The 18,277-nt window shown below is 39.4% G+C and overlaps 2 protein-coding genes across 2 annotated transcripts in view; both read right to left on the bottom strand.

Moving 5' to 3' along the window:
* Nucleotides 1-713: 713 nt before the first annotated feature.
* LOC129780138 (uncharacterized) lies at nucleotides 714-1,773 on the bottom strand. The gene is made up of 2 exons (XM_055788121.1): nucleotides 1,655-1,773; nucleotides 714-1,588 (listed from the first exon to the last, which is right to left on the bottom strand). The coding sequence occupies exon 2, from the start codon at nucleotides 1,371-1,373 to the stop codon at nucleotides 714-716; it is 660 nt and encodes a 219-aa protein (XP_055644096.1). The 5' UTR covers nucleotides 1,374-1,588; nucleotides 1,655-1,773.
* A 1,251-nt stretch (nucleotides 1,774-3,024) lies between these two features.
* The window catches only part of LOC129763193 (fibroblast growth factor receptor-like 1), a 28,058-nt gene continuing 12,805 nt past the window's right edge, over nucleotides 3,025-18,277 (bottom strand). The window contains exons 2-5 of the mRNA XM_055762024.1: nucleotides 4,360-4,536; nucleotides 4,187-4,299; nucleotides 3,899-4,130; nucleotides 3,025-3,833 (exon numbers count right to left, since the gene is read on the bottom strand). Coding sequence (XP_055617999.1) covers nucleotides 3,151-3,833; nucleotides 3,899-4,130; nucleotides 4,187-4,299; nucleotides 4,360-4,468 — 1,137 coding nt within the window. The 5' untranslated portion in view covers nucleotides 4,469-4,536 and the 3' untranslated portion in view covers nucleotides 3,025-3,150. The remainder of the gene's footprint in view (nucleotides 3,834-3,898; nucleotides 4,131-4,186; nucleotides 4,300-4,359; nucleotides 4,537-18,277) is intronic.

Consider the following 18,277-nt stretch of genomic DNA (forward strand, 5'->3'; position numbering starts at 1 on the left):
GTCTGAAGAAAATAAGATTCTCATTGTTATTAGGTAATTTTTTGAAGTAGTTTTCGTTACGTCAATGTTCTGCTTTCACTTCTCTTCCAGTTTATCGAATCAGCGGTGAAGTTTTCTCATTTTTACTCCAGAAATGTTGACGAAAATAAAATACTAATCAAGTCGCGTAAGACGGACGCTCCACCGACAAAAGACAAACATTTAGTCTTGAAAACAATTTGATTATCTACCCAAGCAACCAGAAGTTCATTTTTTTCTTAAGAACTAAACTTACAAGTTCACATATAGTTCGAATGAAGTTCCATGGAACTTTCTTGCTGATTAATAAGATATAACAACATCATATCGAACTTCAATCTGAATAAAGTACAGCCAATCTTTCAAAGAAACTTGAAAGTTCAATATTGGTTTCTCGTTCTACTTCTTTGGAATTTTGAAGTTAAAAAAAAGTATCGATTGTACTTGATTCGAACTTCAAAAAAACGCAAACAGCAAGTTCCATTGAAAGTGCTTTTCGCACTTTTAATCAGCTTGAAAGTTCATAATGAATCTATGTCAGAAGTATTTTCCAACTTGAAAGTATTCTTTAAGTTCTGATGGGTACTTTATAACAACTTGATAGAATTAAAATAATGTAAGTTCCGAATAAGTTCTGTGTGAACTCTAAATGTTCTCTAAATGTTCTAGTTCAGAATTAGGTCACCAATTTTTTTCTAAGCAACTTTATTGTTTTCAAAACAAATGTTGTTCATACTAGCTAGCTCATTTTCAATGGGATTAAAATGAAATGACGGTGGCTGCTCGTTGCTTGTCATACGGGAACTGAAATTTCGGATGGAGTCCAAGATGAACTCATTTTGGGTTGAAATATCCGCAACATGCTTTTCCAGCTGATTCAGTCGTGTAATTATCTGCTGAAGATGTACAATAAGCTCGTTTGATTCCTGATGGTTGGATCCAACAACAGCAACCGGCTCATCCACTGTTTGGTACACATACTGAATGGTTTGAACATTATTGCCGCAGATTTGAGGAATGTTAGTGGATGTTGCGTTTTCTTGTGGAGGTCGAGCTGTTGCTACCTGCGGGGAGATTTCTCGATGGAAGTTGGTTTCAGAGTTCGGCGTAATGACAACAGCTGGTGTGGCTTGGGATGATGCTGCTACTGGAAGGAAGATTTCATCACGTACGTTCATAGTCTGCGGGGGTGTTTGGTGGGTAGCAGGAGGCGTATTTTCCAGAACAAGCATTTTCTGGAAGTTGTTTTCCCGATTATTCGCCTTTCTCTCGCGACGTACCAGCTCTGTAACGTCAGAAGATGATTCCCCGGACAGCTCTTCCAATAAACGCTTCGCTTCGGCAAAGGATTTCATCGGGCTGCGCCTTACCGTGCACTTATATTTCAGTCACTACTTTTTCGGGCAGCTGTATTCATCCCGAAGCAATCTCTCCTGCTCAGCAATGTTTTTCGCATTCGGCCAGAAAATGATTTTTCCGCTCTTGGTATCCCGTGTCCATTTCTCCGGGACGACGGAAAGCTCATTCCCGCCCTGAGCATTATCGGTTTCCACGACGATGAACGGCATGTCTGGATGAAAAAGGCATTCGATTATTAGGTTTCCCTTTTTTAAGTCAAATTTAAGTACATACTTACTACTTTTGCGAAATTTTGCAGGAATTCAAGCGAACTGATGAGATTTCTGAAAAATATACCGACCGCTTCGAGAATCAAAACAAACACTGAAATGTCAAATGACGCACGTTCACATGAAGTTCCGCATAATATTAAAAAGAGTTCTTCATGAGACTTTCAAGTTCAGATGGAGTTCTTAAAGAACTCAGTGAGGATTTTTAAAGTACCGAAAAGTTCCATAAAAAAGGATTTGTTTACTTTAAAAAGCAATAATGTTTGACATCAACACAAGAAGTAAAATTATATGATAACTCATATTGTTCGCGTGGAGCAGAGGTATGCATTCCGGTTTTCAAGAGGAAGATCTAGGTTCGAGGCTTGGTAAGTACAGTCATAAAAATGTTACTTGTAATAAATATTGAGCAAAATAAAATAACTCGGCAACCAAGAGAATCACCAAAATCGTTAAAATCGTCATAATCAGTGGAAAATATTTATTTTGGGCGTATTTTTTGGAACGCTCTTTAAAGCTACTGTTAGCTTGCTCTAGAGCGGCCTAAGCGAACTTTTTGTGAACTTTCTAGTTTTCAAGAGAAGTTGTTTTGCATGCTATAAGCAGCTTATTCAGTGAATGCGAACTTTAAAGTTCGGTTAACTACTTAAAATGGAGCTGAATAGAATTCCCTTCATTGATCTCTGATGAGCTTATTAAACTCAAAAGAAGAATGTTATACGAACTTTTGGTTGCTTGGGTCCTCCTTCTCTTATTAACAGAAGCCCACTAACTACGTTTGCTATTGCAACTAGATATCATGGACGAATCAGCAGTGCGGTTTTTAAAACGTAATCCGAATTTGTCATTCCGAATGCCGGAAGCTATTTTAGACATGAAAAAATAAGAAAACTTACAAGCTCTTCTAGGGGATTTTAGTCTAGCCTTTTTGTTAGATAATTTTTAAGGCATATTTGAAGACCTCCAAAACTTATCGAGTACATAAACTTGAATTTTCAGTTAGCGTCCAAATAAATCAGGACGCCTCAAACAAATCTCAAAATCAGGACATGTCTCGCTAAATCAGGACAGATGGGTTCCCTACCCTATGTACCTCAATGATTCACTTAATCGAGCAGTTTTGCGACGATCTCCTATCAGGTATCTCATGGACATGAAACAACAAATATGAGATTTTTGCAAGTTTTGGCCATATAAAACCATATAGAAAAGATCCTCAAATATTGTTTCACAGCGATGTTCGAGTAGTGGGAAATGTCATTTTAATCTGCACGAAACGTCAGAGTGAATTGTATGTCTCAGCATTGGAATGCATAATGCGCCAAGAATTGCACATTGTTTCTGGATCTACCATTTCTCTAAAAAGGAAGTCAATATGTTATATAACAGCTTTATCAATAATCATTTTTATTCAAAAAATCATCATCTACAACAACAATATCACTTTGGCACTTGTTTACCGACCATCTCGGGATCGTTTACCGATATCTCGGATTTATGTGTACTACACAATGTCAATTTTCTCATACAAATGTGACCCATCGCAACTCGGCTCCCGTTTGTATCTGCCTTTACCTTCTGCGGAACTTTTCGCCAGATGATCTTCATCCGTTCGCCGCTCCGCCAGCTGATTACAATTCCCGTTAGAATCCATTTTCGCTCGTTTCGGCGGTTGTTTCCGCTGTTTCAACAGAGCAAAACAAATCCATCCCACCAGCGGAATCAACGCCAAACTGAGCGGGATAAGAAAAAGCACCATCATGTCGGCCATGCTGGATCCGCTACCCACCGGGGACCCATTGGGGTACACCACGTTGACGTATGCATCCGCCGTGTTGACCCCCCCATAATTAATCCCCACGCAAACGTAGATCCCAATGTCCCGCCCCGACACATTCTGCAGGATTAGTTTGCTCAGGTAGACATCATCCGAGAGGGGCTTCTCGCCGGATGATGGTACCAGTTCGTAGGTGTTTTCCAGATAGCGAATTGATTTGTTCTGGTTGAAGTTGTGATCCTCCAGGGGATTGTTGTTGAGGTTAATTCGCCGGAACCACTTGATCGATGGTTGCACCTTGCTGTAGATCCGACACTGTAGCACCACCTGGGAGTCCAGCAGGGCGGTGGTATTGGCTGGTAGGTTGTCCAGCAGCTCCGGGGCGGGAACGGTTTCATCAAGGATGGATTCTGCAATTTAACAAATTGGGTTCTGGTAAGCTTTTTTGGGGAGATTTTTGACAAATAGATTATACTGATGACGTCCAGTTGGAAGGTTCGTATCAGCTGAATGTCGAACTGCGTGTTGTTGTCGGTACGATAGGGATATATACTGCACCGGTAGAGTCCCGAATCAGATTTGGAAGCATTTCGGATGGAGAGCGTAACACGGCAGCGTTTGCCGTCGCAGTGAACCGGTTGCCAGGGCGCTTGATCGAGCGCTTCACGGTGGTGACAGGACGAACGGTTGGTTCCCTCTCCGCATGGCTACCAAGCAAAGAAATGGTGTCATCTTTAAACGGTTTCACCTGGATGAAACTCACCTTAAAGTACCAGCGTACTTCGGATGAATTCATGTGATCGGCGTGGTATTCTCTGATGCCACATTTAAGTCGCACATCGGATCCCGCCGGACTCTGTGTCAGTTTGAGCATTGCTGGAAGGTAGATTAGCCTGCCACTGACGATGTTATTCACAGTATACGAAGACGACTTACCTTCATTGCCATCGTAAAATGCAGAAGCTCGGGAGCAGTTCACCATCGTACGGCAGGACAGGACCACGGAAACAAATAGAACATTCAAACAAATTCGGATAGATAGCATTATTCCAATCCTTACTAAGGCCCCCGACTCCGACACATTTTGAAGATGAAAGAACGACGATATCTTTGCTGTACCAGAAGCAAAAAAAGATCACAAAAATGAAGGTTAATATGGTAATTAACAAAGCAGCATCCCATTACTGCTGCTTAGCGCAAAAGTATTAATTTCATCGCAAAATTATTTCTTCCACTCAAAAAACTTTTTTCCCCAGCAGATGTACCCTTCGTTAACATTTGCCAACTGCCGGGCTTTCGTAAGCGATCAAAATAATTCTGAATAAAATTAACGACCGTATCCGAAAAAAAACAGAACAAACAATGAACGAACCTTTGAAGGAAACTCAATCCAGGGGACACCAATGCGCGCGAAATATTTTCCTCATTTAGCGAAAACTAAGCTCGATTCCCAGAGTGCTCGGAAAGGTCGAAAAAGGTGGAATTATTAGCAAAGGTTCGCTCCCCAGTGGTTCGCAATAAATTTTTCATGACTCCGGCAAAGGGTAACCGTGCGGATAGTTAGTCTTGGCGTAAAATTGCTTCTCAGAGGACACTACCCTTAGAAAAATCCTCGGTCGAAAACTACTAAATACATTTGGTAATGCAAAATTAGTAGAATGTACAAATTTTTTGTACATATTGTCAACAAACCCGCATCCCTACCAGAGTTTAGTATATTTTACTCGATAACATTAGTAAGCTTGGATATTGTCATATCTGAAAATTGGTGAGAAAAGCGCGTATTAACCATTTTCATTGTTCCCATAAGGCAATACGGAGGTATAATAAGGATATAATTATGATACGTGCATTTTCGGCGAGAAAATGTAGCCGATATTGGGCTTCCGAATCATGGTTCTGCTTGACATATGTGTTTATTAGTACGGTCGAAAATGACTATAGATTGGTAGTAGTTACCAAAAAATTCGTTATATTTACTAATTATTTCTCTCAGTGTAGGCATTAGCATTAGCATTGGCATTGAGCAAGTCGCACAATATCGTAGGTGATACGAACTCAGAACTGTTAAGTTAAAAACTAGCCTACATCCGTTGCTGATGATTGGAAATATCTCTTAGGGTGCTCATACCATGTTTGGCCGAAGTCAAATATTTGACTCTTTTTGACAGGTAAAATTTGATCAACGTGTACCGATCAAATATATTCTACACAAAACACGACAAGCAAGTTCTCAATTATGAGATGCCTAAAATATTTTTTCAGTCGGTTCTTCGAACCTGTCGGTACATGGGTAGGTTACCTTGAATATTTCAGTCGATTTTTTCCATGTTCGGTGTTTGACATTGTTTACCACTGTTGAAGAGTTGAAGAGTTGAATTGAAGAGTGGTAAACAAAATAGTATTTGTACAAATATCAAATCAAACTTTATCTGTCAAAAAATATATTTAACCTCCGGACAAACAGTGTACGGCCACCCTTAAGATGAAGGCATGCTTTCTCCAACAGTTCAGAATTGTCATGGCCGCGTCCTTGCCACTGCTAAGGAAAGAGAAGAAATGTTAGTCCGACATTTACTTAAGAGAGATGCAGAGAACTCTACGACCTCTCATAAATCCCCTTTATTCCACGCGACGAATCAGGTGAGATGGCTAAAATCACCGCATTCATGTTGGCGAATGGTGTGACTATAGTTTGTCACTAGGTGAGATTTGAAATTGTGTCCTCATATGTTATCGACTCGAGTATCAAAAAAAAGTTGAAAAGTAAGGTAGCTTCCACAATGAAGCGGGAAACTTAACCATCTCACGTCACTCGCCGCGTGGAATAAGGGGGAATGTATCGGGCATTTAGGAATGTGCTAGTAGAGAGGGTAAGCCATTAGAGGCGAATGAACTGCAAAGTTTAAAGCCTCTTAAAAACAAAGAATTGAATTGAGGTAAGCCATAGGATACACTCAGCCGGTGTTACTGGCGTAGCTTGTTATTATTAATAACTACTATAACGATGGCTATAACTATAGCTATTAGTTAATGTAGAAAGTATCTACTGAAAGAATCGGTTAATACAATTATATTATACTAAATTTTAGAATGGTATAAATGCATTCCAGACTTCCAATCGTTATCGTGTAGGTACGCGTCTCAGAGGACTCTTGCTGCAAAATGAATCCAGTTTCGTTCATTCGATATAATCAACTTTTTACCTGTCGTTAGCATAACAATTCAAACATACAAACATACAATACAGCATACAAACAAATAGAGTTCATGGATGCACACTATTAGCTTTAAATCATTGAATGTATTGCAAAACAATCACTGGTGTATCTATCCTCTTCATCTTTTCGTCACCGGCACAAAAAATGCCAAATGTACAGATTCGTATTCCGAGACGTCACTTTCCTCCGGTGAATAAAAAAAAGTATTCTAGTAATGTAGTAACAACCGTCAGAAGCCCAAAACCCAAAATATCTGTGTTTTAAAAAAAATCAAGTTTTGTTGTTTTTGAAATCTCAAAAATTGTTCATGTGCGTCTTTTGAGAAATCATTAAAAATCGAATAGTGAGCCCATTTTAAATATTAAAGCTGATTTGGATCAAGAAATTGATGTTCTTCAACGAATTCAAGTAAGTGTATCGAGATTTTAATCACAAATTTCATAGATTTCATTCCAAAGTGAAAATTCGGTATGCGGGTAATTTGGCACCCCAATGTAAACATAGTGTTGATGATACACTATGCTAAGTATTGCATGCACATGCAGCAAATTTTTGCTTTACTTTACTTTACATTTTTAGTTAGAAATAAATCGAGATGAAATTTGTTCACTTTTTCTTAAAAAATCGTTTTTTTGTTCCTCTTTTTTTGTAAAATTGCATGCTTTTTCGTCAAAGTTGAGTTAATTTACGTAAGATAGTGTACTTCACTTCTATTTTGTATGAAAATGTCAAAAAATACATTTTTCAGTGATTTGAGGACGATTTTTTTAATTTGAAAAAATAAAAATTATAGGTTGTGTACAAGATACGACCGCATTGTTGACGTAGACCTACGCTTTTACATAAGTCGCTTGTTTATACCTTCGGATATTATTCTATAATGCTGTGAAATTTTAGAAACAACTGCATAGTTGAATAATCTCTGAAATGGTTTTTTCATTGTAGAATCAGTTGACGTCAGTTATTCTTGCCCTCGCAGAACAATACACTAGCTGATCTTATGTCGCAATTTATTTCATGTCAATGCATTGTAAATTTACCTCGAACGCTTTTCCGGTGGCCTTTTTCACCAATTGACATAGACTTTTCGCAATTGACATAGACATAGAGAGCCATACATTGGTGGCTTGAAACTACTAGGAATATAAACACTTCTCATCATTTTGCGCTATTCTCAAAAGAAACGCTTCTGTTAATATTACTGGCCTCGAAAGAAGCTGCTTACTTCTCATGCTCGAGATAAGCACAGCTGTCACCCTTAGTGGAGGACAGCTGTGCTTATTCCTCTTCTTCTTGCTCATCACACATTACGCGAAGCGTCTTATTTATGACGCAGAAAGAAAAACACACGGTACGAATAACGCGAAAAACCAACTGATAAAACCACACGACGATATCCAAGTTGGATTACCACTGGTGGGGTCCAAACTTAGATCGAAGCGCAGCGAAAGCAAAGTGAACTGGATCGCTCAACAGTCCGATGTCGAATGAAAGTTTGCCTCGGCGAGATCCACTGTATATACTCTAGGCAAGTGTTTTCCTTCATTCTTCTTCTTTTCCTTTGTTCACGGAGACTTTAAATCCTACGATTCCCCCTTCGTTGCTCGTTATTGACAGCTCTGTTCGGGAAAGCACACAAATAGACTGAACAAATGTATGGGAAAATGGAAACACTTAAAGTTTTCATGAATTTTAACCATTTACAAACCAGGGGATTCGAATGTATAGCATATTAAACAAATCTTAGGGAATTTCCGATTCGTTTAGTATGTAAATCGCCAAAATCCGTTCGCGGCAAAAAATAGTTATTAACGTTAACTTTATTTCATAAAAACGTGACCTGTTTTCTGATTTGGCACCCTTAATGAAAGACGTAGTTCTACGTCAAAAAATGGGGTGCCAGATTTATACCCAGGCATCTCGGGTACTCGAATTTGAGTTGTCTCACTTCTATGCTCAAAGTGACGAGCCAAATCAAGATTTTTTAAATCTGTTTGTGGGGAAATGTCCGCAATAGATCCCTTCATAAGCTGACGTAATATGAAGAAATTCCGAGCATTGGCCAAGAGCTAAGTCCAAAAAAACAAAATGGGATACCGAATTTGTACCATTTCCTCTACTGTTTTGTAACAGTCAAAAACAACACGAAGTCGCACTTCGGTCGTTTAGAGTTTTTGTCATAGGACTATGTCTTTGAATGCTATATAGGGAGGTCACTCTACGAAAAATGTAACGATTCATTAAGAGATTTCAAACGCAGTAAAGGGTGTGTCACATCAAATTGCATCACGGAAAAAACGCTGTAGAAATTCGCCCAGTAGAACGATCCTTTTGAAAATTTTAGACAGTAAAATAAAAACTATTAAACAACTTTTGGTATTTTCTTTTTATTCATACTTCGAGCCCAAGCCCGTATGCTCGCACCTTCCTCTTTACCCCGTCCATAAGGTACAACGTCAGGTTGTAGTTTTTTTTTAACAGAAATCCATTTTCTCTTGAAGTCCGCCTCCGATTTGACAACCTTTGGGTTCTTCCGGAGGGCCTGCTTCATAATCGCCCAATATTTCTCTATTGGGCGAAGCTCCGGCGCGTTGGGCGGGTTCATTTCCTTTGGCACGAAGGTGACCCCGTTAGCTTCGTACCACTCCAACACGTCCTTTGAAAAGTGGCACGAAGCGAGATCCGGCCAGAAGATGGTCGGGCCCTCGTGCTGCTTCAATAGTGGTAATAAGCGCTTCTGTAGGCACTCCTTAAGGTAAACCTGCCCGTTTACCGTGCCGGTCATCACGAAGGGGGCGCTCCGCTTTCCGCAAGAGAAGATCGCTTGCCACACCATGTACTTTTTGGCAAAATTGGATAGTTTCTGCTTGCGAATCTCCTCCGGAACGCTGAATTTGTCCTCTGCGGAGAAGAACAACAGGCCCGGCAGCTGACGAAAGTCCGCTTTGACGTAGGTTTCGTCGTACATTACCAGGCAATGCGGCTTCGTCAGCATTTCGGTGTACAGCTTCCGGGCTCGCGTCTTCCCCACCATGTTTTGCCTTTCGTCGCGGTTAGGAGCCTTCTGAACCTTGTATGTACGCAGGCCCTCCCGCTGCTTGGTCCGCTGGACGAAGGAACTTGACAAATTCAGCTTATTGGCGACATCCCGGACCGAACTTCTCGGATCACGTCTAAACTGCTTAACTACGCGCTTGTGATCTTTTTCACTGACGGAGCATCCATTTTTGCCGTTCTTCACCTTCCGGTCGATGGTTAGGTTCTCGAAGTATCGTTTTAGTACTCTGCTGATCGTGGATTGGACGATTCCCAGCATCTTACCGATGTCTCGATGTGACAACTCCGGATTCTCGAAATGAGTGCACAGGATTAATTCACGACGCTCTTTTTCGTTCGACGACATTTTTCCAAATTTACGAAAAATTGACAGTGAAGCATGGCCAACGTGATCTATACACTCTTATCTGATTATAAGCGAAAGCTGAGGATATAATTCCTAAAAATTAAATTTCTACAGCGTTTTTTCCGTGATGCAATTTGATGTGACACACCCTTTACATTCTTAGCAACCCTAAAAATATGGAGTATTCCCAGTACTCGCGTGCAAAATCATAACACGTATACTCGCTCACGGTGTCACAGACCGAAAGTTGAACTTCTCTGTAATATTGCTATTGTATATTTTTTTGGCTTTATTAGTATTCATTCGAAGTAGAGGGTATAATTGAATGAAAAAACTCCAGAAAATATTTTTTCTTCATCTTCATTTAGTTTTAATAGTCATCTAATTCAGCCTCTTCAATTCACAGTAATTTTTGATACTCGAACACAAATAACGAAATTCGACTTTTTTACTGTCGTAATTGAAAGTAAGCAACTGAATATAATTCATGAAAGTATAAAGACCTATGAAATAACATAAAAACGTATTTATCGATCTAGATTTCATTGGTGTAAGAATCAGAACATACCACAACTGCATGCTCGAGGCAAACATATTTTTTACATTTTATACAATTGTAGCGTGTTTTTTGGGTCTTTTTTTTCGAAAAGAAGAATGTATAACGACCTTCTAGATAATTACCAGATGATAAAGGTTCTGGAATTTCATGTTTTCATATTTATAATATTCTTTGTTCCTGTGTTCTTGGTTAACAAAAACTCAATGCCTGTGATGATATAAAAGGATATCTAGGAATTTCCTGTAACTTGTTTTATCGTCGATATTATTCAGCTCATATATTATGGAAAAATATACCCGAAACTGTAACAGTAAAAAATAGCCATAAGCATCCGATTAGTTTATAGTTTTATAGTTTACAATTCTTCCGCAAGTGCAATTCTTTCACAAGCCTGTCTATGTGTGACCATTGTATCTAGTGAACAGTTATACGAAAGTCAAACATTTGTATTTCACGTATTATTTGTATTACGTATGAATCTCACGACGAATTTATCGACGAATAATATATGAATCCGTTCAATCCGGTAACAAAAAGGACTGAAATCGAATAAGAATAGTCCGGTAATGATCTTATGAGTTATATTCAATAAATATTCCACGCCATTGACATTAATTTATACATTTCATTGAACAATATTCTGAAATATGAAAAAAGTCACTTGTCCAAAAAAGTTACTCGTATACTCGCGTCGGTGTTTCAGACCAAAATTTATAAAAAAAAAATATAATAACGAAGCTAGAGAGAATCGCAAAGTCGTTCTGTTGATGTTTTCTGAGAAATGAACGAATTATTGATTTCTCGGTCTGTGAGACCTATGCGCGAGTATAGGAGGTTAAGCAATATATTGGAATAATATTCCAAGCGCAGCGAAAAAAATGTTTTGTGGGCGGCGGTATAGTTACCACGACATCAAGAAGGGTTAAACGGGGAGCTGGCGCATCCCATACTCATTCTTTTTTTCCACTCGTTGTAATACCTACTTGTGGACGTCATCCACTCACAACTGTAAACTAAATGCAGGCGCTTGTGCTCTCTTAGCTGGCTATGGGCGAGCCCATGGCGCCTAGAAGTATATCCTAAGATGGGCCAACTTGCTAAATACACTCTTCAGCCATCATGGAAGTCTACTGTGTTCTGTTTGTGAACAAAACACAATACGCTTGTACCCAAGCTCGCAAGCTGTCACAATGATAAATTCCCAGATAAAATATTACGTGCAATAGTGCAAACATTGTGTGTTTCGTTTGTATTTTATATAAAGTATAAAAATTTTGCTACATGAACCATAGCGCTTTTGTGTTGCAGAGAAATTTACATGTATTAGGGTGATGCCAGAGTGAACGCGACATGCGATGCGATGAGACAATACGCGATTTTTGACAAGCCGCGCGTTGTCACGCGACCAAGCTCCGTTCATTCAATTCAGACAAAAAAAAACTATCTCATATGCCAGAGTAAACGCGATGCGACGCAACAAACGAGTTTTTGCGCGACACAAAATCAACCTCGACATGCACAGCTTTTTCGCGCGATGAACACGCGACAAGTGAATGCCAGTTTTATATTTTGTTTACATTATGGCGGAAGAAGATGTGTCTGTGGATGTGGAAGCACTAATCGGAGCTATATTTCAAAGAAGTGCACTTTGGAATCAGCAAACTCGACACTACAGGAACCGGGTTCTTGTTAGTAAGTGTTGGAAAGAAGTTTCGGATAAATTAGGAATCACTGGTAAGTGAGACAAATGAAATTGTTTGAATGTATATTAAAAGGATTTTTCGAATTTCAGAATATACTGCCAAAAAAATGGAAAAATTTACGGGATGCTTTCGGCCGTGTATTGCGAAAGCTGCCGCAATCGAGATCTAGAGATCCCGGTGATGACAGCATTTCCACTAACTGGCCATACTTCAGTAGTGTGCTATTTCTGAAGCAACAAATGAAGCCCAGAATCCCGTTGCAAGAAACCTAGAAAGCACAGAAAAAGGGATTGTGTAATAATTCCGGAAAACTACGTGGAGGGGAAAGAGATTCAAAATCGAACATAAAGATTATTCATGAATATTTTCTTACCGCAGTGTGTTCAAAAGTTTTTCTCCAGGCTCAATTGGAGTTTTAATAAAGTTGGTCCACTTTTTCATGTGAACAACTTCAAAATGTCCTAAAATATGTTCGAAAGTTTCGATGCTCATACGGGTATAGTTGCGAAATTCGTTCGGATCTTTAACCAGGTATTGATATAGATAGTGGTATTCTCCGTATTCTCCTCTTTTTCAATTGATTGAATGGATTCCGAAGTCTTTTTTGTTTCCGAAAAAAAATTACGTACGCTTTCGGACATTAAATATTCTTCGTTAGATTCCATTTCGAAACTTGAACACAAAATGAAAAAAAACCTCTTGTTTACATCTGTCGCGTATGTCTGTCGCATTCAATCGCGTCCACTCTGGCCACTATGTCGCTTTAAAAATCGCGTTCTTTTCGCGTCGCATCCCATCGCATCGCGTGTCGCGTTCACTCTGGCCTCACCTTTAGAGTGTCAATGGATGTATGGGAAAAAATGACCTTCGAATTTTCAAACGGAACTTAAAAATGTTCTTTTTCACGAAAAATTACCCTGTGCAAAATATCAGCTCATTCGGACTTAGTTTAATAGTGTCGCAAACGTCAAAACGGTTGCATTCTCACAGTTTTCAAAACTGTGAACTTTATCAAATTAACTAGTGTAAAGAAGTCCGATTGACCTAATATTTCGCACGGGGTAGTTTTTCGTGGGAATCAATATTTTTAAGAAAGTTCCATTTGAAAATTCGAGATGTCCATTTTCATTGGCACTCTAATGTATACTGAACTATTTATTCTATCTTATGCATATTGAGATCATTAATCATAGTTTCGAACTAATCAGAATCATCATCCTTGTCGTGATTTTCAGCAAACTACATGAAAATGGTGAACGAATACCATTTTCATGTAGTTTGTTACCGATCATTTTGAAATTATCGGTCACAATATGTTTTATTCCAAAATATATATCTTTATTGAGGCTCATATGGCGTTAGCCTGACAGGGCCGGGAGTTCATATTCTGACAATCTTTATCAGTTGTTAGCTGACCCGGCAAACTTCGTCCCGCCCAAAATTTATTTTTTGTTATCACATCCACGTTTTCCTACTGAGCGCACGTTCATGGGTCCAATCGCAAAACTGTTCATTGATTGATATTCTAATCTACCCTTTAAAATTATTTTTCACTATAAAATTTCAGTACTTCTACCAAATTTCGACATTATAACATCAGATTATCTTAAGACACGATTCTCGTGCAAGATTTTTCATCCACTTGCAAATAACATATTTCTCCGTTACACGGAATAAATGTTTGATACAGAAAATATGATAGAATGAAGACAGCCCTAAATCTGACAACTCCTTTCTCAAGTTTTGCTCTTATCAACACATTTGGCGATTCATTTTTATTTATATATATATGGAAGAAGCTATAGGAGTGAGTTTTAACACACTAAAATTCATTTCCGCTTTCGAACGAAGATCAATTTCGTTACAGCAAACATCAAATGGACTAACAACGCTCAGCAATATGTAATTGTAGAACATATGCGAATTGAGTTTTTCGAATTTTCCCATTTTCGTTCAGAGTTTTCCGAAAATTTTCAATTGTGCATTATTTTTATGAGACCTTCTCTCTTTTCCAGAGGAGGAAAGGGTGACATGCCATCATAAAAACATTCCTCGTACCCAAAAACCCTCACTTCCCAAATTTGGCTCCATTTGCTTGATTAGTTCTCGAGTTTTGCAGAAGTTTGTGTTTCATTTGCATGGGAGCCTACCTTTAGAGAGGGGGAAGAAGTGTCGAACTACCATAGAAACGTTTATCGATCCTTAAAACCTCTACATGCTAAGTTTGATTCCATTCGTTTGATTAGTTCTCGAGTTGTCTCGAGTAATGCAGAAATTTGTGTTTCATTTGTATGGCAGCCCCCCTCCCCCCTCTTAGAGAGAGGGGTGGAGAGTCTAACCATCATAGAATCATTTATTGCACCCTAAAACTTCCAAATTTCGTTTCATTTGCTTGATTAATTCCCGAGTAGTGTAGAAATTTGTGTTTGATTTGTATGGCAGCCCACCTTTAGAGAGGGGGGGGGGGGGTCTCAAACTATCACGAAATCCTTCTCCGGCCCCAAAAACCCCTACATACCAATTTTCATGTCGATCGGTTCAGTAGTTTCCGAGTCCATAAGAATCAGACAGACAGACAGACAGACAGAAATCCATTTTTATAGATATAGAAGAAGAAGATGTCAGCAATATGTAAACCGATCACTCGCTGTTAGCTCGAGGGTATTTCAAACTGTTCTCATAATTGAGGTTTGCAGTCTCCAATGCTCTTTACCTGTGCTCGACACGGCGTCCTTCCTGTTGGGATGCAGCTGACCGTTAATCAACAACGTCCCCCTAGTATGTACCACATATCTAGCGTAGTGCGTCTCTCTCGACATCGGCGTTTCTGAGGAACAGGTATAGATGAAGCAGAAGATCAGGATCACGGCTACCGTAGATATCCCGGACGGAAATATCCGATTATCTGGCTTGTGCCCTCTGGAAAGCTGAGAGCGGGCAGCATGGAACCGGATACACGACCAGACAACATGTTCTATGTAGTGGCAGCCATCGCCACTATCACAAAGATTGCTTGCTACGAGCCCAATGTGATAGGGAAGCGCGTTTAGGCTGTTGTGATTGGACATAAGCCGAGATATCACAATAGTCACAAATAATATCTGTTTATTGTGCAAGTGATTTTTTGTTTTGTTTTGACTGGTATAATTATCATTAAATGTTTGTGAACGTTCTAATCCAACATGGCTCCGACGTGGGTTAGCTCTGTCGAGAATGACATCTGTCACGATTGAGAGAAGCCCTTCCGTGAGTGAGTGAGTGAGTTAGTGAATGGTACAGTGAAGTTACAGAGGTAGAGAGAGAAGACCTCCTGCGCATCTCATCAAAAGGACCCTGAACCACGCTACATCATCCTCGGGTGTCCTGCAGAGGAACTCCGACCACCTATTACCACGTTTCCAAAAATTTGCTACTCCGCTCTGCAGGTTTAAAAAAAAATTCTGTGTGTCTTTCATCAAACTTTACCATGCCTGAGAGAAGTATTAGTATGAATGATCTTGGTCTAATAAGGGGTGTCCCACATCAAATTACATCACGGAAAACACGCTGTAGAAAATTTCATAGTTGACGGATCCAGTTCAAACTTTCACATTTTCCGGGCCCGTGACTTTCCCACCATATTTTGCCACTCGTCACGATTTGGAGTCTTCTGCACTTTGTACGTATGCATGTACGTATGTACCAATAATCCAACATTTTTAATCTCTTTCATTTTTATCAAATTTCTACGACTTTTGCGCAATTCAAGCTCAAACTTCAACAAAAAATCCCTAATTCCTCTGAAGCACTTTGTTTTTCCATATGGGTGCAAAACTCACCCTTCGACTATCGGTGCGTGTTGAAACTCTTTGAAAACCGCGAAATTCGCAAGGCGTAACATTCTATACCAACACAAATCAATCAACTTTTCCTTTCAATTAGGGGTGCTTCCAGAATATCAGGCTACCTTCGGGAATTCTGGTAAACATCATGGAAACCGTTTGATACTTGAGAGGTTATCCCACTTATCCCGAGAGTATCAAATTTTAATATTGTTTTACCGCTGGGATAAGTGTTTGTCTACCATTATATGCTCGATGGAGCAGCTTGATTGTTTGCTCGCCGAGCTAATGGAGCACAAGCCACCTCACGTATTTGCGTCGAACGAGCATAAATCATATGGGAACGCCGCAATTGATTGGTCGGGATTGTTTATTTGTTTGCTTATTTTTAACGATGCGCACGATGTTTCACCCCCGTTCCCACCCGCGCGATCATATCTCAATTTATGTTGATATGTGAAGTCCAACCGCAACTTCTCATTCCATTCTGGCCGTGTTTATAGAAACATTTCAATTCCTAAAAAAGAGCTCCACCCAACAGAGAGGCTGATGAATGGTCGAGGGCACGCCAAACAGCCGGCTTCGCCAAAATCATCGCACGTTTCGTAAATCATTAAACACCATCATCTCCGGCGCAGTTCCCGGGCGAGCGCGGGCGTGTTGTGGTTTATTTTGATTTTGAATTGAACCAAAATATGCACGCTGTCGCTCCGCGCCTCCATCTATCATTTGGGGGAAGAAAACAAAACACTCAGCCGAAAAATGGTAAAAGCGTGTTGGACTGAATCTCGCACCTCATTCGAAGTATCCACAAATAAGGGAGGCTAAGAAACATGATTATGGCTGTGGTCTGCTCCCAGGCGAAACAGGAAGAGTGTGTGTTTGTGTGTGCGTGGACCGGAGGGGAAGAATCAAGAACAGGATGGGCTCATGTTCCCCGGAGTATCCTAGAGTGGCTGTGTCACAATAATCCTATTTGCCTCAGTTCGTTAGGCAATGTAGGGCTTGGGGGGCTTTTTGTCGAATTATGACGTGATTTTTGCGGTTTCAGGCCCATTGATCAGTATTGGAGTGTTTGATCAGAATTAGGGCGAGAAATAGGAGACTCCGTTACATTGGGACATCGTTATGAGATTATTGATGTTTTTCCATGATAAGTAAGGAAACCAGAATGTGTCTTTTGTGGTGGATACAGCTCGAAAATGATTCAAAGCTACGCCGTACGAAGCAGGCTTCATAGAAAAGGATGATAATGAGATGAAATCAGACTACTATAAATAACGAACCCCTAGTACAGCAAAAGAAACGGTTTAAGAATTATACTTAGTTCAAAATTCAAAGTCTGGATAATAGTTAACCGCTCTAAACCGGTATTCAAATATCAGCATGTAAAAATGAAATATTTAAATTGATACTTAGCAGTTTTTAAAAATATGAAAAATCGCCGTAATGGCGTACAATTGAATGAAAATTAGCTATTAGAATCATAAAAAATTGGAAAAATGGGATATAAAAACAACGGCTATGTAACAATTTTGTTAGTTTATTTTTACATACTGGGAAAAAAATTAGCCAAATCAGTCCACTAGTTTCTGAGATAAATGTACCATCAACTGAAAACACATGGTTTCGGGAAAAACGCATTAAACCCCTTCTTTGCATGAATTTTTCTTTATTGGTGAAATAAATCAAGGTCCAGACTCGATCAAAATAAAGTGAACTTTTTCTTTTATATAATTTTTGGGCATTCAATGTTATGATGGAAATTTCCACCATTGTGCAAATAAGGGTTAAAGATTAGTACAGCAATGCTGCTTTCCTTGATGTGACCTCACAGTTTTTGCTGTATCTTTTCAACAAGGTGAAATATCCGAAAATTCTTATAGCACAACATTTCTGAAGGTGCCTCCCGAAAATGTAAAAAAAAATCGAGTGGTTGTATCCGAGACTTAGGACGTAGAACTAAGCAATCTTTTTTTTTAATTTGTTGGTTTATCATTTCCATTATGTTTCCCGAATTTCTCATCTTCCCATCACACGAGCTTCAAGTTCGAGGCCAACTCGTACGCGGCAAGGGGAACATTTTTCACAACCTCGGCACCATTTTTCACCACTGAACTTGTCTAATGTCTTTCCATCAGTTTCAA

Source organism: Toxorhynchites rutilus, chromosome 1 (assembly GCF_029784135.1).
Source record: "Toxorhynchites rutilus septentrionalis strain SRP chromosome 1, ASM2978413v1, whole genome shotgun sequence".
In the NCBI taxonomy this organism is placed as follows: domain Eukaryota; kingdom Metazoa; phylum Arthropoda; class Insecta; order Diptera; family Culicidae; genus Toxorhynchites; species Toxorhynchites rutilus.